The 27007-nt window shown below is 28.7% G+C and overlaps 16 protein-coding genes across 16 annotated transcripts; 7 read left to right on the top strand and 9 right to left on the bottom strand. All coding sequences in view use genetic code 12, as the record gives it.

The window, feature by feature from the left end:
* Nucleotides 1-784: 784 nt before the first annotated feature.
* On the bottom strand, nt 785-3919 carry KGF55_001014 (translocase; the record flags this gene model as incomplete). The annotated part of the gene is made up of 1 exon (XM_051755547.1): nt 785-3919. The coding sequence occupies one exon, from the start codon at nt 3917-3919 to the stop codon at nt 785-787; it is 3135 nt and encodes a 1044-aa protein (XP_051616056.1).
* A 380-nt stretch (nt 3920-4299) lies between these two features.
* SEC72 (Sec63 complex subunit) lies at nt 4300-4896 on the bottom strand (the record flags this gene model as incomplete). The annotated part of the gene is made up of 1 exon (XM_051755548.1): nt 4300-4896. The coding sequence occupies one exon, from the start codon at nt 4894-4896 to the stop codon at nt 4300-4302; it is 597 nt and encodes a 198-aa protein (XP_051616057.1).
* Nucleotides 4897-5182: 286 nt separating this feature from the next.
* KGF55_001016 (uncharacterized protein) lies at nt 5183-5872 on the top strand (the record flags this gene model as incomplete). The annotated part of the gene is made up of 1 exon (XM_051755549.1): nt 5183-5872. The coding sequence occupies one exon, from the start codon at nt 5183-5185 to the stop codon at nt 5870-5872; it is 690 nt and encodes a 229-aa protein (XP_051616058.1).
* Nucleotides 5873-6045: 173 nt separating this feature from the next.
* Nucleotides 6046-7230, top strand: HIS5 (histidinol-phosphate transaminase; the record flags this gene model as incomplete). Its single annotated transcript, XM_051755550.1, has 1 exon — nt 6046-7230. The coding sequence occupies one exon, from the start codon at nt 6046-6048 to the stop codon at nt 7228-7230; it is 1185 nt and encodes a 394-aa protein (XP_051616059.1).
* Nucleotides 7231-7432: 202 nt separating this feature from the next.
* On the top strand, nt 7433-8188 carry KGF55_001018 (mitochondrial 37S ribosomal protein uS17m; the record flags this gene model as incomplete). Its single annotated transcript, XM_051755551.1, has 1 exon — nt 7433-8188. The coding sequence occupies one exon, from the start codon at nt 7433-7435 to the stop codon at nt 8186-8188; it is 756 nt and encodes a 251-aa protein (XP_051616060.1).
* A 260-nt stretch (nt 8189-8448) lies between these two features.
* KGF55_001019 (gamma-glutamylcyclotransferase) lies at nt 8449-9135 on the top strand (the record flags this gene model as incomplete). The annotated part of the gene is made up of 1 exon (XM_051755552.1): nt 8449-9135. The coding sequence occupies one exon, from the start codon at nt 8449-8451 to the stop codon at nt 9133-9135; it is 687 nt and encodes a 228-aa protein (XP_051616061.1).
* A 27-nt stretch (nt 9136-9162) lies between these two features.
* On the bottom strand, nt 9163-11640 carry KGF55_001020 (putative zinc metalloprotease; the record flags this gene model as incomplete). Its single annotated transcript, XM_051755553.1, has 1 exon — nt 9163-11640. The coding sequence occupies one exon, from the start codon at nt 11638-11640 to the stop codon at nt 9163-9165; it is 2478 nt and encodes an 825-aa protein (XP_051616062.1).
* Nucleotides 11641-12007: 367 nt separating this feature from the next.
* Nucleotides 12008-13276, bottom strand: KGF55_001021 (uncharacterized protein; the record flags this gene model as incomplete). Its single annotated transcript, XM_051755554.1, has 1 exon — nt 12008-13276. One exon carries the CDS (start codon nt 13274-13276, stop codon nt 12008-12010), a length of 1269 nt encoding a protein of 422 aa, XP_051616063.1.
* A 395-nt stretch (nt 13277-13671) lies between these two features.
* PHR3 (1,3-beta-glucanosyltransferase) lies at nt 13672-15291 on the top strand (the record flags this gene model as incomplete). Its single annotated transcript, XM_051755555.1, has 2 exons — nt 13672-13962; nt 14026-15291. The coding sequence occupies 2 exons, from the start codon at nt 13672-13674 to the stop codon at nt 15289-15291; spliced, it is 1557 nt and encodes a 518-aa protein (XP_051616064.1).
* Nucleotides 15292-15410: 119 nt separating this feature from the next.
* On the bottom strand, nt 15411-16757 carry KGF55_001023 (uncharacterized protein; the record flags this gene model as incomplete). Its single annotated transcript, XM_051755556.1, has 1 exon — nt 15411-16757. The coding sequence occupies one exon, from the start codon at nt 16755-16757 to the stop codon at nt 15411-15413; it is 1347 nt and encodes a 448-aa protein (XP_051616065.1).
* Nucleotides 16758-16955: 198 nt separating this feature from the next.
* On the bottom strand, nt 16956-17669 carry EXM2 (Exm2p; the record flags this gene model as incomplete). Its single annotated transcript, XM_051755557.1, has 1 exon — nt 16956-17669. One exon carries the CDS (start codon nt 17667-17669, stop codon nt 16956-16958), a length of 714 nt encoding a protein of 237 aa, XP_051616066.1.
* A 148-nt stretch (nt 17670-17817) lies between these two features.
* STE24 (zinc metalloprotease) lies at nt 17818-19262 on the bottom strand (the record flags this gene model as incomplete). The annotated part of the gene is made up of 2 exons (XM_051755558.1): nt 17818-19185; nt 19245-19262. The coding sequence occupies 2 exons, from the start codon at nt 19260-19262 to the stop codon at nt 17818-17820; spliced, it is 1386 nt and encodes a 461-aa protein (XP_051616067.1).
* Nucleotides 19263-19448: 186 nt separating this feature from the next.
* On the bottom strand, nt 19449-22001 carry SEC15 (Rab GTPase-binding exocyst subunit; the record flags this gene model as incomplete). Its single annotated transcript, XM_051755559.1, has 1 exon — nt 19449-22001. One exon carries the CDS (start codon nt 21999-22001, stop codon nt 19449-19451), a length of 2553 nt encoding a protein of 850 aa, XP_051616068.1.
* Nucleotides 22002-22159: 158 nt separating this feature from the next.
* On the top strand, nt 22160-23020 carry KGF55_001027 (uncharacterized protein; the record flags this gene model as incomplete). Its single annotated transcript, XM_051755560.1, has 1 exon — nt 22160-23020. One exon carries the CDS (start codon nt 22160-22162, stop codon nt 23018-23020), a length of 861 nt encoding a protein of 286 aa, XP_051616069.1.
* Nucleotides 23021-23051: 31 nt separating this feature from the next.
* KGF55_001028 (ureidoglycolate hydrolase) lies at nt 23052-23696 on the bottom strand (the record flags this gene model as incomplete). Its single annotated transcript, XM_051755561.1, has 1 exon — nt 23052-23696. One exon carries the CDS (start codon nt 23694-23696, stop codon nt 23052-23054), a length of 645 nt encoding a protein of 214 aa, XP_051616070.1.
* A 435-nt stretch (nt 23697-24131) lies between these two features.
* On the top strand, nt 24132-26798 carry FZO1 (mitofusin; the record flags this gene model as incomplete). Its single annotated transcript, XM_051755562.1, has 1 exon — nt 24132-26798. The coding sequence occupies one exon, from the start codon at nt 24132-24134 to the stop codon at nt 26796-26798; it is 2667 nt and encodes an 888-aa protein (XP_051616071.1).
* Between the last annotated feature and the right edge of the window lie 209 nt (nt 26799-27007).

Consider the following 27007-nt stretch of genomic DNA (forward strand, 5'->3'; position numbering starts at 1 on the left):
GCAATATTGCAGAGATGCCTTCACACAACATCTCATTCTATGCAGAGTTTATGCTTGATTGAAATCTAAAAAACAAGAAATTCGAGATATCAGTTGATTGCAGAATGTCAAAATCAGGGAATTAGAATTAAAAACTACATATTGGTATTTTGATATATATGTATATTAAGATTAGATAATTAGCTATATAGTGAGAGCTATATAGTGAGAGAAGTGAATGGAAGAAATTTATCTTCTTAAAGCATTTAAGCCGAAAAAGAATCTCAATTCTAAGGATTTATGGAATCTGTAAGAATAAATTATATGAATCAGATGAGGAAATGATGACAGGATTACTTACCTTAGATCTGTCAGAAGAGTTATTTAGCCTCAAGCTCAACAAATAATCAAGAATTTTCATCATTAGGTTAATTATAACCAACTTTTTATTCAGAATCAGCACAACTGATGATTTTGAACAGTCAAAAATTATTACGGTAAAAATATAAGACTAACAGAATTTACTTAGTGATAATTCAAATAAATCATTAGGTGATTGGCTTTATTTATTGGAAATGCAATATTGCAGAGATGCCTTCACACAACATCTCATTCTATGCAGAGTTTATGCTTGATTGAAATCTAAAAAACAAGAAATTCGAGATATCAGTTGATTGCAGAATGTCAAAATCAGGGAATTAGAATTAAAAACTACATATTGGTATTTTGATATATATGTATATTAAGATTAGATAACTAGCTATATAGTGAGAGCTATATAGTGAGAGAAGTGAATGGAAGACATTTATCTTCTTAAAGCATTTAAGCCGAAAAGGAAGCCTAATTCAGATCTATTGAGACCTGATATGTTCTTAAGCTCCTTCTCGTTGAGGGCGTCCAGGATTAAATCCTTCTTGGCTTGCTGCAAAGTCATAATACGATCTTCGACAGTATCTCTAATCAAAATCTTATGGACATGGACTTCTTTTTGTTGACCAATTCTATGAGCTCTATCCATTGCTTGCTCTTCAACAAACGGATTCCAAAATGGATCCATAAGGATCACATGATTAGCACATGTTAATGTTAAACCTACATTACCAGCACGTAAGGATAATAACAAAACATCTGAAGAACCTTGATAAAATTGTTTAACAATATTATTTCTAACTTCCATACTAAGACTACCATCATAACGTAAATGTTGAACCTTTTCATGATTCAAAACAATTTTTAATAAGTCAAATACAGTTGTGAACTGACTAAAAACAATGATTTTTTCACCTGGATGATCACGTTGAATATCTTTAATTAATTCTATAGCTTTATCAAGTTTAGCACTTGTATCAAATCCTTCATTTTCTCTATTTAATTTTTGAATGATTTGCTGATTGGTCAACGATTTTGATTTTTGCAAATCACTGAAATATTTTTCAATTTCTTCTTTACTTAATTTTTCAACATAAAGTTTTTCAAAAATTTCAAAATCAAATAATTTTGATTCTTTAACATTAGTATGACATTCTTTACATTTAGCAATTCTACCTGATGAATCTTCATCTTCTAATTGATCATCCATAAAAGTATCAATACAATCTTGACAGATTATATGACCACATTCTTTAAAAACAGCCATTCCTTCATCCATCATATCTAAACATATTGGACAAGCTAAATCTCCAAGACCTTTAAGTAAAATTGAAGCAACAATTTCATCACTTAATTCCATTGCATTAGCTAATTGATTTTTCCAATGAGCTTTAATTAAATTTTTTTTTTTCATTTGAGCTTTGATTTGACTTATTTCCACTAAATAAGAATGAATACAAGCTTGTCTTAATCTTAATAATAAAACTAAAGCATTTTTACGATCATTATCTTGTATCATTTTACGAACTTTTCTTTGAATTCCTGTTTCAACACTTTTATAATAATTCCATTCATCACTTTCTAAATTAACAAAATCTGATATTAAATGCTTTTCAGGTAAATTTAATATTGGTTCACCATCAATTTTTGAATTTTTATTTCTTCTTAATAACATTGAACTTAATAAAGCTCTTAATTTACGCATAGATTGAGTTCTATCAAAATCATCATAATTATCAGATTTTGATTTTAAACTATTTGAAATATCTGCTCTAAATTTTGTTTCATCACAATATGGTCTTAATTTTAAAAATCTAAGTATAGGATACAATTCATCAATTTTATTTTGCATAGGAGTTCCCGATAAACAAAATCTAAATTCAGCTTTTAAATTAGTGACAGCTCTTGAAGCAATAGCAAACTTGTTTTTTATATTTTGAGCTTCATCCAAAACAATTCTATAAAAAGATGAAGTTTTTGAAAAAAATGGCGAGTCATATGTTTTACCACCATCATTATTTCTTGGAATATAACCTTTACCTTCAACATTTGCTTTCAATTCTTTTGCATAATGTCTTTTCCATTCTGAAGCTAAGGTACCATACGATGTTAAAATAACATCGAACTTCTTCATGGAGCTAAAAGTAACCATTTGTTTTTTTTCATCACCATGATAAATTCCAACTTTTAAACTATGAGCAGGTTTTAATTTTGATTGAATTTCAGCAGCCCATTGTCTTAACAAAGATACAGGTGCAATTATCAATGTAGTTTTACAATTTGGATCATTTGATTTATTTGCAACAATTAATGCCAATGTTTGAATAGTTTTACCTAATCCCATATCATCAGCTAAAACTCCTCCTTTAGATTTACTTTTTGGATCTTCTCTTTTTAATAACCAGGTTAACCCAATTCTTTGATGCTTTAATAAATTGACACTCATTTCCATTGGTGTATTTGCTAATCCTTCTTTTTCTAAATTTTCTTCTGAATGAATTTCATTTAATAAATCTTGAATTGCAACATTAGGTTCTGGATTATTTGCCATATCATTAACAATTTGAGCAGCATAAGGATTTATTGCGGCATTCAAAACATGTCCGAAATCTCTTAATTTTGCCATTATTAAACTTAATGCATTTCTATGATCTACAATAGCTTTTTCAACATTATTTAATGTCAGTTGTAAATGATTTATATTATTTCTTGGACCATTCATTGCTCTTTGCACAACAGTAATAACTCTTCTGATTTTGGCTACAGCGTCATGATTACCTAATCCCATAAAATGATTTAATTTAAGATTTAATTGTTTCATCTTATCATTTTCCTTTTCAAATAATTGAGTTTGGGTTTGAATTTGACCTGTTATAGTTTTTTTCATTTTTTCTAAATGAGCAATTTGATTAGTTTTATCATTTTCTCTTGCCTTTAATTCAGCTTGAGAAATATTTTGTAAATTATCTGTCACATGTGGTACAGGAGCAGGCTGATTAAATGATCCGGGAATAAGTGGTATTGGTTGTGGTGGTATTTGAGAATTATTTGGTTGCTGTTGTTGTTGTTGTTGTGGTTGTTGTTGATTTGTTTGTGGTTGTTGTTGTAATCCAGGTTGTGATAGTGGTTGTGATTGTGGTTGTGATCCAGGTTGTTGTTGTTGTTGTTGAGAACTTGATGAATTAAACGATGAAGGTTTAAAATCAACACTTTTAACATCATTTTCACTTAATATGACAATTTCATCATCATCGTCGCTTTCATCATCTACTGTTGTTATATCATTTTCATTTTTGTTAACATTATTTTCAATTTCAGGAACATTATTTTCCATTTTAGTTATTATTGGTTCTTCAGAACTTGAAGGTTTTTCATCTTCATCATCACTTATTAAAATGATATCGGGAACCACTGATTCTTTAGGTTGATCATTCTTGACTTGAAAATTAATTTTATTATCACCGACGTTGTTGTTTGAATTATTTGTATTTGTAAATGAATGAGTTAATGAATCTAACCTTTGTTTTTTAAAAGGTGGTGAAGATGATCTTTGATCAACTTGTGAACTCATATTATTAAAACTTTAATGTACTGTATCTATTTGTATAACATGTATAAATTATATGAACTTATGCTATGATGCTATATATGGGTATCACTATCTATAACTGATTATTGATGTAGAAATAAAGTGGTTGTAAAAAAATAATTTGAAAATGTTATTGATAAACGGGAAAAAAAAATCACGATAATAAGTCGCGTCTTATTAAATGATACACACTAAATTAATTATATATATAGCATGTGTTATCTACATAGAATAACTAGAAATAAATTAAAATATAGCATGATCAACTCAAACAGACTAAATGAAATAATTTTAGGCTTGGTTCCTACAATAATGAATCTAAATATACTCTATCTCATTTATTATATCTTAGATCCAACCTTTTACAAATAATCTCCATTTTCTTCCAATATTTTATCTAAACATATATTTAATTCTTGTTGTAATCTTTGATTATTTTCATCAAATGATAAACCTCTTTGATAATCAGCTCTTGATAATTCATAATTTCCTAAAAAATAATTAGCAACTCCTCTTCTTAAAAAATTATCTGGTTGATTCATTTGCATATTGATTAATAAATCTACATCATTATAAGCATTAAGATATTGTTTAGTTTTTAAATATGCATCACATCTACTCATTAAAAACATTGATAATTCTTGTATTGTACCTTGAAAACTTTCAATTTTTGGTCTTCTTAATATCATTTCAATTCCTATTGTAAAATTTCTAACACTATCTTCAAATTTATTCATTTTAAAAGATTGTACTCCACTTTCATATAATTTTTTTATCATTTTTGATAAATCTTTATTAAAATTTTCTGGAGTTGGTAATGGTGGTACATCATTTCCTTGATTTATAATTTCTTGAGTTAAAGTATTTAATTGATCTATTTCTAATTTTAATGCTGGATTAGATATTGATGAATCTAGTATTAGTTTCTTAGCTTTATTTTCATATGATACACCTTCCATTTTGATAGTGTTTTAGGGGAGTATATTGATTGATTCAATTGAAGGTCTTGTTAAACAATATACTTTTCATTTGAACAAGTTTCAATAAGAGAAAAAAAGTAACAGATTTTGTGTAATGAAATTTAAAACAGTTTTTTTATTATGGAACAAATTCAAGATTTTGCAATCATTAAATTAACATCTTGAAATAACATAAAAAATTAAAAACAACTTCATGCTTTGAAGTAGATAATTTTGCAATCATACATCAGCCGAGCTAGAGTATTTACTAAACAATTCCACAATCATGAATAAATTCAAAGCTCCTTCCAACTCAAAGTTCAATAAACGAGTAAATACCATTGATCCCATTGCAAATTTGAGTAAATATGTAGGTTCAGATAATACTTCACACAATTCAGTACAAAATGGCTCCTTGAAAGAAGAAAATTGTGCATTTTATCCCATCCAACAATATCCCAATGATAATTCAATAAAAGAAAATACATTTCAAAAGCAGTCTCGGTTTTCAAGATTCTTATACAAGTTCAAACATAGACCAAGTATTAGTTTTAAAGAACCTAAAAAGGTAAAAGAAAAAGAAACAAGGGCAAAAACTCTAGCTTTAGGTGTAGGTGGAAATATTGTTTCACATACTTGGATTAGACGATTTTCAAAAACTAATAATACTATGGCAACACCCATAATAATAGCATCAAGTCCAATAGAACAAGAACCAAAAGATATTTTCTCCCCACCACCATCAGAAATTCCTATGGAAACTATAGATTCTGTTCAAAATGATAATATCAATCAAGAAAATAAATTTAATTCTTTACCACTTGCATCAAAATTGACACCAACTACTAGATCAAATAAATCAAAACTGTTTAGTTTGAATACATTCTATAATAATTCATTTTTCAAAACTGGTGGTAGATTACCTATAAGCTATGATAATTCTCAAATAACTGATGAAACCATTATAAATAATTGATGCAAAATATCTATATTTGAAACATGTTTACGCTACCACATTCAAATAAAGTATAATTACTTAAATTGACTATAATTGACTCACTTTATCAAATCAATATATTTTTCACTTTTTATAAAACAAGACCTTATCAGTCATATCATATTAACAACCAAATAATCACATAACATTCAATGTTTGATTTAAATACATTAGTACGACCAAACATTCTAACATTGGAACCATATCGTTGTGCAAGAGATGATTTCAAAGTAGGCATATTATTAGATGCAAATGAAAATACTCATGGACCTGCATTATCTGAAATATCAGAAACTGAAAAATTTTTAGAATTAAATAGATATCCTGATCCTCATCAACATGAATTAAAACAACAAATTATCAATTTTAGAAATTCAAAACCAAATCAATATAGTGAACAACCATTGGAGATTGAAAATTTATGTTTAGGAGTTGGATCAGATGAAAGTATTGATATGTTATTAAGATGTTGTTGTAAACCTGGTGAAGATAAATTATTGATTTGTCCTCCAACTTATGGAATGTATAATATTTGTGCTACTATAAATGATGTGGAAATAGTAAGAATACCGTTAACTGTTCCTGATTTTCAAATTGATTCTAATGCTATACTAAATAAAATAACTGAAGATCCGAATATAAAACTATTATATTTAACTTCTCCAGGTAATCCAACAGCAAAACTTATAAATGTTGAAAGTATAATCGATCTATTGAAGAGAAGTAGTTCTAAATGGAATGGATTAATAGTAGTAGATGAAGCTTATATTGATTTTACATTACCTAATGGATCATATAGTCAATCAATGTCAACATTAGTCAATCAATTCCCCAATTTAGTAGTATTACAAACACTAAGTAAATCATTTGGATTAGCTGGTATAAGATTAGGAATAACATATACAAATAAAAAATTATCTAAATTATTAAATTCAATGAAATATCCTTATAATATTTCATCATTAACTTCAAATGTAGCATTAAAAGCTACAACAAAAGAAGGAATATCAATAATGCAAGACTATGTTAAAAAAATAATTGAACAAAGAGAAATAGTTTTGAATAAAATCTTAGATTTAAAATATGTGGGGAAAAATTTAGGAGGAAAAGATGCAAATTTTATATTAGTTGAAATTTTAGATAAATTTGGCAAACCTTCAAATGAAATTGCTTCTAAATTATATAATACTTTAGCTGTTGATAATTCTGTTGTTGTTAGATTTAGAGGTAATGAATTGAATTGTTTTGGTGGATTAAGAATTTCAATTGGTACTGAAGAAGAAAATAAGACATTGTTGTATAAATTTGAAAGAGTATTGAATGAATTGAATGCTTAATTAATCATACCTTTGGTCTAATTTGTAGAACATGTTAATCTGTTATTGTATATCTAGTGTCGTAAGTAGTTCGACTTTAATGTCGTGTGAATCAAACTAAAATTTATTTTGAAATTTTTTTATTTTTTTTAATTTTTCACTTTATTACAACCAAGTTATCAAGTATAAAACCAATTGCATCTAACCACCACAACAGCATACAATGGCCAGACAAAACTTTGTGGGGTTGGTCGTCTCCCAAGGTCGAATGAATAAAACAGTGAAAGTACGAGTTCAAGGTAAAATATATGATAGAAGAATAGATAAGGAAATTATACGAAGAAAAGATTTCTTATGTCATGATGAAGGAAATATATGTAAAGAAGGAGATATAGTTAGAATAGAAAGTATACCCAAGATTTCAAAATTAAAAGCATTTGCAATAGCAGAAATTAAAATTAATAAAGGTCAACAATTTGAACAATATGAATCATTAGCTAAACAAAGAATACAAGAAGAAGATTTAAAAGAAATTGAATTTTTTAAACAAAATAAAGATAAATTTTCAAAAATTGTTACAAAGTTAGAAGATTTGAAAAAAATAGATGAATTAAATTATAAAATAACGAATTTGGAAAATTTAGAAAATTCATCCACTTCAAATGAAGATTCAATAATTGTAGAAATAAATAAAATAAAATCAAAATATAATATAAAATCATATCCATCAACTGAACCACTAATAGATTTAGATTTAAATTCGCCCATTTATAAATCAGAATTAGAAAAAAGAGTTTATCATATGGATTATATATTAAATGAATTATTAAATAATTCAAAATATGAAGAATTTAAAAATAGAATACTTTTAAAAAAATTTAAAGATAGATCTTTAGATTCAATTCAAAAAAGTATTTTGAAAAATGTTTTAAGAAAGTATGTTATTAATGAAGAAAATGAATTACCTTTTGCATTGTAAATAGTCTTGTATTTATAAAAAACTTTGAATAAAATTTAAAAAGCTTTTTGCAGAACTGTCAATTTGGAAGATTATGATCACATAGACTTTAACTCTTTAATCAGGGAATTGTATTTCTTTCGAATCAAAATAATTGTATATTGTATGAAATTTTAATTTCGGGGTATGACTCTCCCAATTAAGTAATCAAAGTGGCACTACATGATCTCGAGTTTCAGATCCACAATTACAATCAAATCAACTTTACCAAAATCAACCCAATGACTCAGGAAAAGAAAGGAATGTATGTAATAGGCTATGGAAGTCTAATATTCAAACCACCGCCTCATGCTTCTTTTAAAATATCTGGTCATTTAATTAATGTAATACGAAGATTTTGGCAATCAAGTATTGATCATAGAGGAACTCCAGAAAATCCAGGTAGAGTAGTAACATTAATAACAAGAGATCAATTACAAGATGAAAGATTTTTTCATAATGATTTACATATATATGAATTTCGAAATCATTCCATTGTAGATATTGATTTAAAAATAAATGATATTAAACCTCAAGATTTAAAAGTTTTTGGATGTGCTTATTATATTCCACTGGAAAAAGTTGATGAAGTAAATGAATATTTAGATATAAGAGAACAAAATGGATATGAATTACAAAAGATTAAATTTTATGTTGATGAAAAAGATGATAATTTTTCAAACTTACTGAAAGATGATTTACTTGTTGATGAGTATGGAACATATATTGAAAGTTTTATATATATTGGTGGATTAGAATTAGAAAGTTTTATCGGACCAGAAGATATTGAAAAGACTGCTAAGATAATAAAAACTAATGTAGGACCAAGTGGTAAGAATAGTGAATACTTATTGAAATTAAATCAAGCAGTCAAAGAATTAGGTTATGTAGATTATTATTTAGAAGATTTGGTAAAGTTAATACAGTAAGTTTTTTCATGTCAATTCAGTTTTTAACTATAAAGTTATAAATTTCATAGAAGCATCCTCTATAGTTGATGCTAATAAATCGATTTCATTTTGTGCCAGACTAAAATCATGTTGTTGTATATATTCCCTAACAAAAGGGAAAGATCCCCAATTATATTCATTTGAATTCAAAGGTGCTGAAAATGGTATACCAAATAAAAAATTCTTATATCCTGATCTTTTGAATTGTAAATTCCTACTTATAAATCTATTATTAAATTCAATCATATTATTATTCCACATTCCTCTCATTGCTGAATACATAGGAGGTTCCAATCCTCCGCTTTGTGTGATAAAGTTTCGCCATTCACGAGCCCATTCATTATATTTCTCACCAACATCTTTCAAAGTATTTAAAGAACGTTTTAATCCATCATAATGTAAAATTGGTTTAACTTTTAAATTTTCTATTATGGAATTTGCATATTTTTCTAAATCATTTTCATAAATTTTTAATTGATTTGCCAATTCAACAAAATTATAAGGAATTAATGGTGTTTCAACAAAATCAATTATTATTCTAGATAATAGTTCAACCAATTGGGAATGTTTTAACATTAATTTATCAATATTTGATTTCTCAAATCTTTCAAATGAATCATAACATGAATTTTTTGGATAATTTTTACCTCTAAATTTGATTTCTAATGACGGAATATTGACTAAATTTATAAAGGGAATGTAATTAGCATAATCCGAAAATTCATCTACAATTTTAGGTGAAATATCATTCATGGTTTTATCACCATCAACTTTAACTTTAGCTAAAGAATTCTTGACAGTTTCTTTTAAAATTGGATGAGAATTAACAAAAAGTTCATCACCAGTTACCAAATCACTCATATCAATATATAAATATCCCTCTCTTCTTAAAGTTTCTTTTCTGTTCTCTATCCATTCTGTTGAACCACCTAAATTATATTCAGTTGCATCGAATGAAACAAAAAATATAGATCTTGACGGTATCCATTGAAATTTTCTTTGTAAAGATGTCAAAACTTTTATCAATTCCAAAAATGCTACAGTTCCTGTATTACTGCTCATCGTCCCATCACATGTTGAATCTCTAGCAGAACCAATTATTATACCCTTTTCACTTTGTTCTCTTCCTTCTATTGATCCAACAACATTCCATAAAGGATGTACCGGTTTATTCACATTACTAATCTTGAATTGAAGTATCGGTGAATCTCCATTACCACTTGTGAAATCAGAAAATTGATATCCATTGTTTAATTTTTTTATTAGTTCTTGTCCATCTTTCCATGAAATTGGTATCGAAGGTATTTTAGGAGTACTTTTAGATTTTTCCCATGATAACCTAGTGGCAAATCCATTATCTGATGACCATCCTGGTGTCAAAATATCACCAGGTGAGAATCTAGTAAGGCCCACATTTATTTTTTGGATCACATCATCTTGATCATCGAATTTTGGTGTTATGAAAACAACTGCTTTGGCTTTATGATTTTGGGCAATAAGAACCTTGTTCGATTCAGGTATATCACCTCCATATTTTATTAATACAATTTTATTTTCCAAATTTACGTTATTTATTTTGGCATAATCTTCTTCTTTACCGTAATTAACGTACACATAGTTTCCCTCTATTTCTTCTATTGTGCTTAAAGAATTCGGATTAAAAGCCAAGTTCTGCATATCTTTGTTATTTTTTTCGTATAATTTTGCATGAAATGATCCATCTTTTAATTTTAAATATGATTGAGTTGTAGGATAATTTGTAAAACTTTGAAATTCATCTAACTCAACATTATGTAATCCATTACTTTTCATATGTTTTTCAATATATTTAGCAAATAATAAATCACCCTTTGTACCAGTTAAATGGGGTATTGAAGAAAAATATTCTAAATTTTCTTTCATATTTTTAGGATTTATGAATTGATTGACAGAATCTGATAATCTATCTATTTCATAAAATCTTCCCTTTGCAAAAGTACCTGACCCTCCTTTTATTGATCCGTTTTCTGAATATTTTGATATTGCAAATACTAGTACCATCATAGTTAAAACATATAATAATCTTTTCACTACTAAAGGATTACCTAGTTTCAAGATCAGACGTTCATACTGCATTTGAACATATTTATATCCTTCATATATAGGATCAATCATCCTAGTGACAGGATGTATAACTCTATTATTAAAATTATTTGCAAATTTATGAGATATAGCTTGAGCTCTATTTATAAAACCATGACGCCTTTCAAATTCCGGCTCCTCTATTTCAAATTGTTCGATTGATGGGGTTGAAGTTGATTCGTGTATTGTATGATGATGTAGTTGGTGATTGTCGTTTCTTTGGTTATTGTCATTATCCTCTTCATTTTCAAATTCATAATATTGTGGTGGATTCAGTGGTAGATCGCTTTCGTTATTATTATTGTGTAAATTAGATGTAGATGAAGATTCAGTAGGAAGTCGATGATAATCATTACTTCGCATTATTCATATGTATTTGTGAGTCGGAAATAGATGGAATATTCAATAAAAACGAATGAAAGCTTGAATTAAAGGAAGTATAAAGAAATGTATTCGAATAATTTAAAATGTTGATGCTGTTCTTAAGTTTATAATAATTAATATTTCTGTTCTTTAACATATACGATTATCTTTACAATCAAAATAAAAAATCATTTTGTGATCTTTTGTAAGATTTCGTACAGGCTGAGTTAACAAGTTCCCAAGAAGTACAAATAGTGTTACTAGAGTAAAGAGGTCAATGAAAGGAAGAAATTTGATTCGAACCGAAGCAATTTGGTAAATTTGAATTCATCAAAACATTAAAAAACAATAAATATGTATTTTCTAATTAAAATCTAGCTGTGGTTGATTTACTTTCTTGAACAGCTTTATAAACTTCACTTTCAAATTTTTCTATATACTCAACATTAAATTCATCCATGTAAGGCAATACTTGAACAGCATAGAACCCTGCAATTCCGTTCTCAAAATCTATCCAATAACTTAAATTCGCTAATCCACCCCAATAAATTGTTCCTGCTGGTCTACCAGTTGGTAAATCATTAGAATTGTATGCATTTCCTGTTAAAGTCCAACCATCTTGTTTCTTGTTTGGTTCATCATCATCTATAAGATTTTGAGCTAATCCCACGAATTCTAGATGAATATTTTCTGGTAAATGATTTCTTCTAGCATATTCAACGGTGTTTGTTGTAAGAATTCTTTTACCACTATCAGGACTAAACCCAAGATTTAACCATACTCTAATAAATTTCAAATAATCACCAACTGTTCCATAACATCCTTGACCTCCTAAATCTAAATTCGGATCTAAACTCAATGAAAATTTCTCTTGTAATTTTAAACTTTCATCACTTTTTCTATAATGAACTCTGTTTAAGTTTTCAACTGTTTTAGGATGGAAAGTACATGAAGTCATACCAATTGGTTCAAATATTTCTTGCTTTAAAAATTCCCCTAATTTTTTACCACTAATTTTCTCTATTATGAACCCTAACCAATCTATACTATGACCATACATCCATGCAGTTCCAGGTTCATGTACTAATGGAGTCTTTTTGAAAAAAAATTCAATAGGAGGATTAACCGGATCCATTACTTCACCTTTTGTAATTAATGTGAAATAATCAGGATGAATAAAACCATATGAAAACCCAGATGTATGAGTCATCAAATGTTTGGCAGTAACTTGAGTTAAGGGAGCTTTCAATGGTTTTAATAATTCTCCAGTTTTTTTATCGACAATACCTGGTTCCAAAACTCCAATTGATGCAAATTCAGGGAAATATGATGAAACAGGTTTATGTAAATCTAATTTTCCTCTTTCATATAGTACTAATGCACCCATTACAGTGATTGATTTAGTACATGAAAACAAGGCATATAAATTATCATTATTAGCTAATTTTTCTAGTTCATTTATATTACTCACCCCTTTGGTATTTAAATAAATATTTGAATTCAAGTCGGTAACACCAATTGTACAAGCAGGAGCGATTAATGATGGTTCTTTAGATTCTGAATACTTGGTTACTTCTCCTAAAATGTTGTCAAGCGACTTTGAAAGTGTGTCAACCAGACTCTTGGTAAACTTCATGATATTTGATCTTGGTTGTTAAGTTGTATTAACTGTAATTCATATGAATAATTGATAGATCTAAATAATTTTAAACCCCACATATTGTGTCAACAATTAAAGCCGGTCATTTTGCTAAATCCGACGCTACCTACAATTGTTTTAAAATTTTGCAGCCAATGAACAGTCTAGTGGCACACATAAATGCTGTTCTCAAACCATTGGAGTTTAATAGGAACATGGATTGACTATATAAATTGTAGGCTGGTCTGTGGAGTTTGGATTCCTTAATTGTTCTTCTTTTGTTCCAAATCTGAAAATGAATTTTTAAAACAGAATAACAAAAAATACCATTAAAAAATATAAATTTGTATTTTTGCCAAAACCAACTGATTACTTCAAAATCACCACAAGTAATGTTGGATTGTTTAATTATAGTAATATTCGTTTATTTCAAACTCATACTTGCAAATGTTCACCCAATTACAATCCATGGACATTATTTTGTCAATAGTGTAACAAAAGAACCAGTATGTACATTTTTTGCATTAATTTCAAAGCTAATTACTAACAATGTTAAGTTTTACATTAAAGGAATTGACTATCAACCTGGAGGATCATCCGCAGTTTCAAAAGAGAAAGACCCACTTAGTGATCCCGTTATATGTGCAAGAGACATTATCTTATTTCAAGAATTAGGAATAAATGTATGTAAAATAAAATATATAATAAGATTTATCCAACAACATTGACAACTAACATAATTTTAGACGATTAGGATATACTCAGTAAATTCAGATTTAAATCATGATAAATGTATGACAATGTTAGCTATGGCTGGTATTTATCTTGTTTTAGATGTTAATTCACCATTACCAAATCACCATTTAAATAGGTATGAACCATGGACAAGTTATAATTTATATTATTTTGAGAATATTTTCAAAATTGTTCAACAATTTTCTTTTTATAATAATACATTAGGATTTTTAGCAGGAAATGAAGTTATTAATGATCCGATATCAGCATCGGTTGCTGCTCCTTATATTAAAGCAGTTATTAGAGATATTAAAAATTATATCAATTATAATTCTCCTAGACAAATTCCAGTTGGTTATTCTGCAGCAGATGATTTGAATTATAGGATATCATTAGCACAATATTTGGAATGTGCTGACAATAATTTGATGGAAAGTGTTGATTTTTATGGAGTAAATTCCTATCAATGGTGTGGTGATCAAACATTTTATAGCTCAGGTTATAATATTTTAGTCAATGATTATAAAGGATATACAAAGCCATTATTTTTTTCTGAATACGGATGTAACGAGGTTTTACCTAGAAATTTTGATGAAGTTCCAATTTTGTACACAAATAATATGGTTGATGTATTTAGCGGTGGTTTGGTTTACGAGTTCACTCAAGAACCGAATAATTATGGATTAGTTGAAATATTACCTAACGGTGATGTCAAATTATTAAGGGATTTTGTTCAATTGAAAACAAAATTTGATACTTTACCGGATTTAGATTATGAATTTATTGTCAATTCAATGAAATCAAACGCTAAAGACATTAAACATATGATAAAACAATACAAGTCACCAATCCCCAAATGTAAATCCCTGTATCCAAATTTGATCATATCCGCCGCTGTCCCACCACCAGTTGCTGATGTAATGATTGAATCAGGATTTGATATAGATAATGGAAAGTTTGTTGAATTGACTAAAGACGAATTGAAAACAAATTTTAGATTTTATCAACCAAATGGTGAAATTTTAAATACATTATATGAAGTAGATGTGGTTGTCGATTTTGAAATAGCGTCATCAGATAAAAAGGGTATGTATGATTCTCGGGAATTGAATGAAGAAAAACATACCGCTGGAAAATTATATAATGACACTTCTCCAACTGAATCAAATGAAAACCTAAAGGAACCACCTCGAAAGCACAATTCATTCGTTGAAACGATTAACAAAGCAACTGACTCAGTCAAAAAATTTTGGGCCAATTTGTTCCACCAAAACTAAGGTATGTTTCCATTTTTAACATTTGACTTGAAGACTAATACTAACAACCCGGACTAGTTTCAACTGCATCATTGATAGTTTTCATTAAAATTTATTACTTATATTTAGTCGTGTTATATCTATGTACTTTTTGAAACAGAATATAAACAGTTCAAATCATGATTCAAAATTTTCAAGTTGTTGTCTTTTTGAAACTCTAAAGGTTTCAAAAATATTTCCCACTCTTCATTCGTTAGACTTTCTATCTTCTTATCTAAATCCTGTTCTTTAAAACCACACTTTACACAAGTTTTAACTTTAATTGGAGTCTTCTTTAAAATTAAAGTTAAATTTGGAATATGGGAAATATATGTTATGAAAGTTTCAAAATTATTAGTTGGTGGTTCCACCCATGAATCGACATCTTGACTATGAACATCGTCATGTTGAAGATAATCAAACAAATCAAACTCTTTTAGTACTAGCGTAGTAATTGTTGAATAACCTCCTTCTTGAGATCCCAACAATTTGAAAAATGGATTATATTTTGTGAAATTGAATTCTCCATTGGTGTAAAATACAGGTGATTTTAAGTTTAAGGTTAACTTGTTCAACTTATTATTCATTTTCACCAAATCTATTAACGACAATTGAGCAACATTGGTTACGTTTTTCAATTTGAGACTGGTGGTGTCCTTAAATATAGTACATGGTACCTTAGACTTTTTTGTTGAATATGAACATGATTCAAAAAGGACATAATCAATTTTGATATTTAGGTCGATAGGTTGATCAATGATAAAGTTTACCAAATGCAATTCTTTTATTTCGTCGAAATATTCACATATTAATGATAGATGTATATTTCTTAATGGAATCGACCAACCAGATTGAGATTTAAGCACTAGTTTTGGTAACGTCCTTTTGGCTGAAAATACTTTTCTTCGCCATATACTACCACTACTTTTTGAATCAATGGGGAAAGCAAATTCTGGAGCAATTTCACTGAATTCAAGACATCGTAGTCCATAAGCTTGCGTAAACAATGACTTTAATGACGAAATGAAACCTGAATAGCTTAGAGTGTTTACAGTTTGATCGTTTGACTCGACTGCATAACTACCTGCAATTGTAATCTTATGTTTTGATGATTTTGGAATTTGTGGATTTATGAAATTTATCGTTTCAATATAGTTAATCTTATTACTGACCTCTTGATTCAAATGTTGATTTGAAAACTTGAGAAACTTCCCTGGAGTCTTAAATTCAATCGACTTATAAAGTAAATTTTTACATATTAGGATGTAGAATTTATGACATGTTAATGCTAATGATAATAATGAATTGAAATCTTCTTGTAAATTATTAAAGATCCTTAGTAGTATTTCTAAAGGTAGTGAGTGTAAATGTAAAAGGTCATATTGAATCTGTTTCTTCTTCGTAAACAGCCTTCCACCTTTCCGTCCAATTAATTGATATTTTCTCATTGTTGGTCAGCTCTTCTGGTTTGAATAATAATGTAAACTGTGGTGGTTCATTTAAAAGAGCAGAAAATAAAAGATAAAACAAAATTTCGAGCGGACGAGAAATGGACCGCCTCGAAATTTTGTTTTACTGAATTAAGAAAGTTTTAAATCATAAATCATTAAAGATAACTAATTATACAAGTAAGTACTTACTAACCTCTAGTATTTAACTTTTAACTCATCATAAGCCTGTCTTAATTGAACATAACCTAAATGAATTTTACCAACAAAATGATCAGCCAATCTTCTATCATTGTCTAATCTGGATAAATAAGCACCACAACCATCACAAACTTGTAATTTTTGTTGAGAGGTTTGACCTATATTCTCAATTGTAAATCTTGCCTTATTACTTGCTTCATCTCGATCTTTAAATTTTTGATCCAAATTAATGGATAATTTAATTATTTTTAAACTGTGATCATTTTCTTTAGTGTTTTGTTTGATTAAAAATTGTAATTCTTGTATCATTAAACCAATTTCAAAATCTAAGTTATCTAGTTTGCTAGTAACTTCCAAAATCCTGGCTTTTTCTTCAGGAGTATGTTCTAATCTCTTTTGAGCTATTGATATTGTTCGATCTAAATCATGTATGTATTTTTGTAAAATTTGAAAATATTGATATTCCATCTCTGGAAATTTTTCATTCAACGTCTTTGTCTTGTATTCGTATTCAAGTTTATGCTTTTGTAGGTGTAAATTGGGACACTTACCAAGATCGGATTTGGTTCCTACAAATAGATCATGTGGACATATCCCAACGATATATGCTTTACATGTCTGAGGAGATGTTAAACCAGGTTCACGATAATGCCGTATCAGTGACTGTTTTCCCATTAACTGTTCTATTTGCCGCCTTTGTTCTTCTGCCATAATTGTGATGTGGTTGAGTCGAGTAGATTTTGAATATTGAAAAGATGAAGTTAATTTAGCAGAAGCGTTACAATTACATAGTGGCTAATTAGACGCGCGCGTAAATATTCAAACTATTTACATACTTCTCGGTAATATTCATCATTATTTACTCTTGTTTTTCTACTTTTTTTTCAACAACTTCTTCCACTTTCTCTGGTTTATCTATGCTTATTTTTTCTTTTGAAACGTATCCAAGAGCACTTAACCTTTCTGGTAAAATAGGATGACTATGATGATAAGCAGAAAATAACCAGTCAGCATTCATACTTGATAAATTTTCGTTTGATAATTTAATCAAAGATCTTGCTAACTCTTCTGAGTAACCACAGTTTAATGCATACTTATCAGCATCATATTCATGTTTTCTTGAAATTAAATTTTGTGAAAAATCTAAAATACATTCTAATGGCCTTAAAATATCATTAAATAATGTAAAACCAATTGCAATTGGTTGCTGATTGTAAAATCCAAATGAATTATATAATGACTTATTGTGAACAAAAGCATTGAATAATGAAAAAATGATAAAGAGATGAAATTGACCCATAGTTAACATTTTTGGAATATGATTCAATCTCCAATGTCCGATTTCGTGAGCCAATACAGCTACTGTTTCTTCCGTAGAATTGTGTTCAATTAAAGTATCAAACAACACAATTTGTTTACTCCACGGTAAACCTGTAAAGTATGCATTGGAATGTGATGAACGTTTTGATCCATCAACTACTTGTAATTTAGTTAATGGAAATTTTTGTGATGAAGCCAAATTTTCAATAGCTGTTTTCAATTCACCATCTTCTAATGGTGTAAACTTGTTAAATAAAGGCATAATCAATGTAGGAATAATAGTCATTGCAATTAAATTAATCAATAAAATGAATCCCATTAAATAAAAAATAAATGAATTACCATAATAATCAATGATTTTTAAAATTCCTGCTATAACTGGAGATCCTAAAACAATCAAAAGACCAATTTTCTTTAATGTATCTGTAATCCATAATCCAATACTTTGTTTATTAAATCCATATTTTGCTTCCAAAACAAAATTCTGATAATAACTCAATGGCAAACCAACAATAGTTCCAAGTATTTGTGAAGTGATTATGAAAATCAAAGATTGAGTAATAACACCACCCATAAACTTAGGTAATAAAAATGCAGCTTTAGACATCGCATACCCACTCCATCCCCATACTTTTGGTAATAAATCATACTTAATAACAGCTAAATTTTGTAGTAAATCAAAAGTTGAATTAAAAAATGAAAATTTTGCTTTTGATCTTGAATATTTTTGAGATTTATCAAATGTTTCTTGATTTACTTCTGCTTTTATGGATGCAGGAGGTGATTTTTTAGTCAAGACTTTATATTGTCTATAATCTAAGTAAGATTCAAAAACATATTGACCAATTGTAAAACCTACAATTATCAATTTCCAATTGATTTTCGGATTATCAAGAATTGATAATGACTTTTGTTATAAGTTAGTAATTGGATTAAAGATTATTCATGCTGGTGAGAGTAACATACGTCAATGTATGAAACCATATTTATTTGGCCGTTTGTTTTAATTTTGTTAAATTGAATAAATACAGAAAATTATTTATTTTGAAACTTTTCTCGTTTTTGCCTCAGTACGAGTTTGCAATATGAAGATAGAAATATTGCGTGAACAATGCCAAATTCAAAACATTACTATAATACTTCAGAGTAAGTTATTTCTGTATATTGATCTTATCTACTTGAGTCTAATCGATTACTACTCCCGTTACTTTCAAAGCTTCTATTTATCCCACTACCAGCACTTATTATTCTTGTGCCTTTCATTTTACTTATCAAAAGCTTACCATCTTCAAACTTTAACGCAGGAAACTGTCTCATTCTAAATTGATTATTTTGTAAAAATTCATCAAATTGACTAGAATTACTCAATAAATTTATACTTTGTCTTAATTCTGAAAACGTTGATTCAATAGCCACATTACCTGAAGTATCATCCACAGCTTGTTCTTGGTCGTTATGACTTAGTTTTTGCATCGATTGCTCAAGATATTTAATATCAAGATCAAAATTATGTATGAATATTTGATTAAATTCTCTTGAATCTTTAAGTAAATTTAAAAATTGTTGTGAAATGAAATCATATGTACGAAATAATCCCAATGTTCTCAATTGTGATGGTAAATTTTGAAAAATTGAAGTAAACAAATTTTCCAAAAACATTGCAAAATCTTTTATGTTGAAATTTGCCTCGACGTTTTTCGTTGTAGGTAAATAATCATCATACTCAACCATTTCTAATAATCCTTTTATTTTATTATCCACCATAGTATACACCATGTCCTCTGAGAATTTTTTTAATTTAATGAAAGATTCAACAGCTTTCAAGGTGAATGTGTTACTGTGATCTATATTGTGAATTCCCATACCTGTATTTTGTCTCAATTTTGAATTTATCAAGGGACCAGTTTCATACAAACTTGATAAATAGTATTGAAGATTTACAAAACTTTGTGATATTACTTCTTGATTATTTGCATTTTTTGATATGAATTCTTCAATTTCTCCTGCTATACCATAACCTTTTTTATCACTAAGAAATGTTTCGATTATATCATAGACTATAATGTTATTTATTTCATTGATTTCATAATTATAGTAGTCTCTGATAAAGTTTATACATGAATTTATGATTTGTCGTAAGTATTTACAAAATGCAACATAGTCTTCGCTAAATGGGAAATGTACTGGAAATGTTTTAATATTATTGGGTGCGAATGGTTCATCTTTTCTGTAAAAAATTGTTTTCATGATAGGGGTATAAGTATCTTCATATACGGTTAAAGTTGTGTATAACTCTTTCTGCATTGAAACCAAATATTTTTTTCTGAAATCTTGTACCAATAAAGGTGCAAAATGATTTTTGAGTATCACCATCATTACTTCGTACAAGTCGGATATGTCATATTCGTTTGAATCCATAATTTGCAAAAAATCACCAATTATATTTTTGAAATTACTCAAGTCACTTAAATCATAAAAATCGTTGTTCCTTAAATTGTAAAGCAATATTGGTTTAAGTTTCGATACATATGATTTCCATAATTCATCAGCTTGAGTATTTGTACGTAATTGAAATTTTGTAAGTAGATTTAATTGCTTATCCATCACAAAAAATGCACTTATCTTTCGTAAATATTCATCAAGTTCTTTTTCGTCAAATTTTATTTCCTTTATATTAGCTGAGGCCGACGTTAATGGGTATATTATTCTAGTATATTTCTTCATGAATTCCTTATTATATATATGTTTCAAGTTATCTAATTCATTCAACGTTCGATATACCAAAATAGCGTCATAAACACTATTTAATGGTATTTGTAGAGTTTCATCTTCGAATATATCATAATTTGATTCCGGATCTCGTAGACTCAACTCAACTGGTGAATTCAATTTGTATGGTAGGTAAGTTAAGTTTTTTCTTTTTATTTGATCCCAAGTTTCTTGCAAAAAGAATAAGTTATCATACAAATTGTTCCCCACCGTATGAAGTTTCCTTTCAAGATTTAAGGACAACCATTTTGTTAGATTTTCAAATGCATCATCTTTTACCATTTTGGTCAAATGAGGTATGGAGCTAATAATTTTTTTAGCAAAACTGAATTCGTTAACTTTTTGAATGTGAATATTGACGATTTCATCAATTAATTTTAATGCCAGAAAATACTTTGTTTGCTTAATTAAATCCAAGATTCGATTCATTAGTTCCAAAACTTGTATACATTCGTTCAACACAACTTGAGTTTCGCTTATTCTATTACAAACATCTTTGTACTTGATATAATTTTTCTTTCTTGACATTAATTCAATTGATGACTTGTTAAATGTTTGACTTACTAACGCTAAATGATTCCTTAAATTTTCCGCATCTTTGTGAATGTTAGATATATGGCTCATGCAAAGATTAATTTCGTCCATTGATTCCATGGATTGTTGATTCAATTCTTCATCTTTTGACTTCACAATTTCATTCAATTTTAGTATTAAGTCTGACAAACCATTTGATTTGACAGCATTTTTTATAATTGGAGCAAGACTGTCCAAGTAGTCATCCGAGTTTAATGACGTTTGAAATATTTCTTCATCTCTAAGTAATAAATTTTCAAGTTGCATGCTGTCTATTGTTGGTTTATTTTGATTGAGTATGTGCTGCTTATTTTTGACTCCATTTTGTTTGACCTGTCCATTATTGCTAGCATGTGTTTCGTTTATGGTTGAAGGTGCCATCAGCCAATTGAGTGTTGAATAATAAGCTAGGTTTGTCAATTGTTTTAAGTTGGCCCTTGGCTGAAAATTGAAGTAAATTAAATTATACGAGTTGAATTTGTGCCAAAATTGATTTATGGGATTAAATATGATTGAAATATCAATCTTTATCACAATATATGATTCCAAATCATATATTGATCGTTGGATCACCCAATAGTGGTAAATTGCGAATAAGTGATCTCATTCAATCGAACACAGAGGTTGATAGGGTGGAAAGTTTAGTTGACAAAAATTCACACTGTGGAACAATACATAAGACCGAGTTGACTACTAAATATTATACAATTAAATTAAACATTTTAATTGACGAGTATGCAAATTGCAAAGATGATGAATCTGAAGAACATAAGATAAAAGCTATGATTAATTGGTGTGATGAATTTTTGAGTGAAGAAATGGAAGAATTGAGGGAAGTTTTGGATGGAATCATATTTACGATTAATGTAAAGGAAGATTCTGAAATATATATAAACTCTCAAATGGATGTAATAGATAAGATACGATCCAAACTTGACAGCAATCACGTATGGCCTGGATTCATTGCAGTGGTTGGATCACTTCCAGTCGGGCTGAACGAGGACCAATACAATAGTAAATTTGAAGAAATAGAGGATAAAGCTATAACTTATGGTCTTGAATTCATAAACTTTCAATTGAGAGGTAAAAATGAATACAAAGAAACCCAAGGCAAAGATCGAATCTTAGAATTGATAGAAAGTCATGAGTGGTCAAATATGGAATTGATTAAATCTTCAACTGAAATGTATGAAAGCAATAAGAATGAAAAATTGATTCAAATGTCTGAAAGGCTTCTTCAAGATGACAAAGAAGAGAGAACCACACCAGAGCACAATGATTCTCTTGACAAATGGTTTACTAAGTTGACTTTAGCTAGAGAAAATGCCAAAAATCTATCGCCTTCAGACAGAGAAGAATATGCAAATGAAGTCATTAAAGAATTAGTTGATTATATATAACAATTTGGTGTTAGTGTTGTTAACAAATTTTTTATAATTTTGAATTGTCTAATTGATATTGAATATTAAATCCGGGATCAAAATAACATTCCTGACAATCTTCATCAGCTACCCCATTCTCGTGAATCATAACAGCAAAGTCCAAATACGGTATAGTCTCATCAATCACAACCATTGGTGCATGCCAAATACCAGGACCATAGGTAACGGACTGATTTCCTTTACATACAAATGCTTTGATTTTATCCGGCGTAGGTAAACGTTGAGACGTTGATTCATCGGTTTTCGCCACTATAACCAAATACGATATTTTTTTGGAATCTTGACCCATTGGTATAAATGTTTGAGTCGTATATAAGTGTCTCTCCAATACTTTTGATAAATAAACAGAATTTAATCCTCCATGTTTGATTAAATGTGTAGGTGCTTTACATCTAAAAATATTCCAATTTGCTGTTTCTTTTTGTTTAGATTTTGAATTAGCATAATTGTTTATGATAGGAGCAACTTTATGAACCTTAATAGCTGTACCATAATTTGCATTTGATTTATCATTTGATTCATTGATCTGATAATCAGCACTAATTACTCCACCAAATTCTCGAAATGAGTCAGGTGTTAATGGCTCAGCTTTTATTATCTGTTTTCTATCAGTATTGAAGGTTTTAAGAGCCATTATGATATGAGGGGATTCAAAAAATAAGTTGTTGAATCATCTGATCTGTCTAGAATTGATTAACATTGGTTTTATCTTTTAATATCTGGAAATCTCCGAAAACTTATTTTTAGTCAGGTGACTAAACATGTGACTTATAATTTACTGATCTTGGTCACGTTAAAGTATTTTGTGTGCAGAAAAAGTAATTTTTAGTATGGATCGATCATTATAAATTTCTACTAATAATTGATCCATGTTAATTACACAATCTTATAATTCTTCACTTGAGTTAGACGAATCAAGCAACTGATCAACTCAAATAAACAAAGAATCGCCACTAAAAATTTTTATTATTTGTAATCACTCCCATTAAATCATACAAGAAGCTCATTTAATATATAATCATTTTGATAGACCATCTATATCGCTTCCTTAAAATAAATAATTATAAGCATGGGAGATTTTCCGTTTTTGAATGGGAAGAAACTAGAAGTACAAGACTCAAAGACCAAACATAAGAACAATGCATCTGATGATGAAGATTTGGAAACATTGATAGATGAGGCATTAGCTAAGTCAACTGTTGATCCAGCTCATCTAATGTATATACCAGGAGAGAGTCAATTCTCACATGATGGTACAACTTTATTCGATGGACAAGAAGGAAGTAGTAAAGAACAAGATGCTAAAAGAGCTTTAGCTTTGGCAAACAAGAAACATGTTAATGCATCATTACAACAACTACATTACAACGAAAACAGAATAGCATTGGATAGGTCGATAAATCAAACTATTGAATTAATAAACGAAATTATAAAAGAGAACAAGGAAAGACCTGTATTTTATCCAACTGAAATTGAAGATGATCAAAAAATTCTATTGAATAGTGCAAAAGCTCACTTGGCATTAGTAAGACAGAATAGTAGCATAAAGCAATTAACAAAACAAAAAATCAAAGAAGATGATTTAGTAAAGCAATTACCAGAGTTTAAAATATTGAAAATCAACATAAAAGGGGGTCACAATGATGAAAATTTAGTATCAAACCTTGACAAAAAGTCTATAGCAAGTTTATTGGAGAAGAAATTAAGTAGTCAAATCAAATATTTGTTTAACTTAAAAGATAGGGTTGATGATACTTCATCCAAAGTATTTGTTACAGGGGATTTGAACGCTGGTAAATCTACATTCTGCAATGCGTTATTAAGAAGAAAATTATTACCAGAAGATCAACAACCATGTACATCTGTGTTTTGTGAAGTGATAGATGCAACGATAGAGAATCATGGACTAGAAGAAGTACATGCTATACCTATTGAGAAAGAATATAAAATACATGATGAATCCACTTATGAAATACACCCTTTGAAGGATTTGGAGGAATTGGTTTACGATTGTGATAAGTTCAGGCTACTTAAAGTTTATGTGTTGGATCATAGATCATTTCAAGAAAGTTTATTACATAACGGTGTTATTGATATTAAATTAATCGACGCACCAGGTCTAAATATGGATTCTTATCAAACAACCCAAGTCTTTTCCCGTCAAGAAGAAATTGATTTAGTGATATTCGTGGTAAGTGCGGAAAATCATTTTACTTTATCAGCAAAAGAATTCATTGCCGCGGCTGCTAATGAAAAAAGATATGTTTTTATTGTTGTTAATAGATTTGATAACATCAAAGATAAAGAAAAATGTAAAAAGAGGATATTGGATCAAATCAAAAATTTGTCACCTGACACGTACAAAAACGCAAAAGAATTCATTCACTTTGTTAGTTCAAACGAAGTAAATAAAGGGAACGGAAACGGTGGTGACGATGGAGATGGAGACGGAGATGATGATAATAATAATAATGACAGAAACAATGATCATCACCCAAATTTTGATCTACTTGAAGCATCCTTAAGAAAATTCATATTGGAGAAAAGGTCAATTTCTAAATTATTACCAGCCAAAAGTTATTTACTCAATTTTTTGCATGATTTACAAACTTTATCCAAAATTAATGAAAATATCTACAATGATGAAAAAAGAGATAAATTACAAGAATTGAACAATCAAGTTGCACCAAGAGTAAATGAAATTGTCTACAAATCTCATAGGATTGCCGATACTATCAATGCATTGATTGAATCGACATGCACTAAAATATACAATGACACTAGTAATGAATTGAATACAGTTATGAATAATTTGGGAGAGAAACCAGTAGTTCAATATGAAGGTTTACAGTATTTGTTTGAATATGCAAAAGAATCGCAATTGGCAATGATGGATGTTGTATGTGACGCTGTTTTAGAATGCGAAGAATTAGCAAAAATTGAAACCGTCCAAAAAGTTGATGAAATCATTAAATATGGTAAGACTACCTTAAATGAAGAATTTTTAGATGATAAAAAATTTAATTCTGAATTAATGTTTACAAGAGCCAAAGATGACATTGGTAAAAACATAGAAGATACTTTGGAAATTTCAGACTTTTTTGACCCATCAATTGAATCATTTTTAGTATTTGTGGGATTACCTGAAAAATATGTGAATATCACCAAAAATCAAATAAACTTTTTTAATCCAATATCAGTCATTACCAACATTCCATCAAATGCGTTGCAATTAAAAAATCAATTGCCTACACAGATAACATTGCACACAATATACTCTTCAGGTAAAATTTTAACCACTGGTGCATTAATCAATCGCTTATACCATTTCAGTCATTATGTCACACCAAAAATGGTCAAGACCATAGCAGTTCCAGTTCTTATCGGTATATCAGGTTTAACATTATATTATTTAATCAGTGACATACCAAATGCATTACCAAGAAAACAAGCACAAAAAATCAAAAAACAAATAAAAGATATAAATTATATTCATAATAATTCAAGTCGAATATCGAGTGAATGTAGACAAGTATTAAATTATCCTTCAAGACAAGTTATGAATAATTTTCAAACAAGTATTGACAAAAAATTAACACAAAAAACAAAATTGGAATCATATATTAAAGATGCTGAACTAAGCTCTGGGTTTTTCAAGCAATTATTAAACAAAATCAATCATCAACAGAAATATTTACAAGACATAGAATTGGAATTAGTCAACGAAGTTGAATAAGGTATGGTTCATGTAAATAGCTATTCTTGTATATATAGTAATCTTGATTTGTTTAATGCATTTCCCGAAGGAGCCTTGTAAATGTTAAGTAATCTCTTCTATTGCATACGATGATGATTTTGTTAATGATGATTCGAAAGTTCAGATTCGATATGGAACTACTCTTGAAACTTGATCAATCTCGGTATATCTTTGTTGCATTTTACACG

Source organism: Candida pseudojiufengensis (assembly GCF_024610245.1).
Source record: "Candida pseudojiufengensis strain CBS 10847 chromosome Unknown scaffold2, whole genome shotgun sequence".
In the NCBI taxonomy this organism is placed as follows: Eukaryota; Fungi; Ascomycota; class Pichiomycetes; order Serinales; family Debaryomycetaceae; genus Lodderomyces; species Lodderomyces pseudojiufengensis.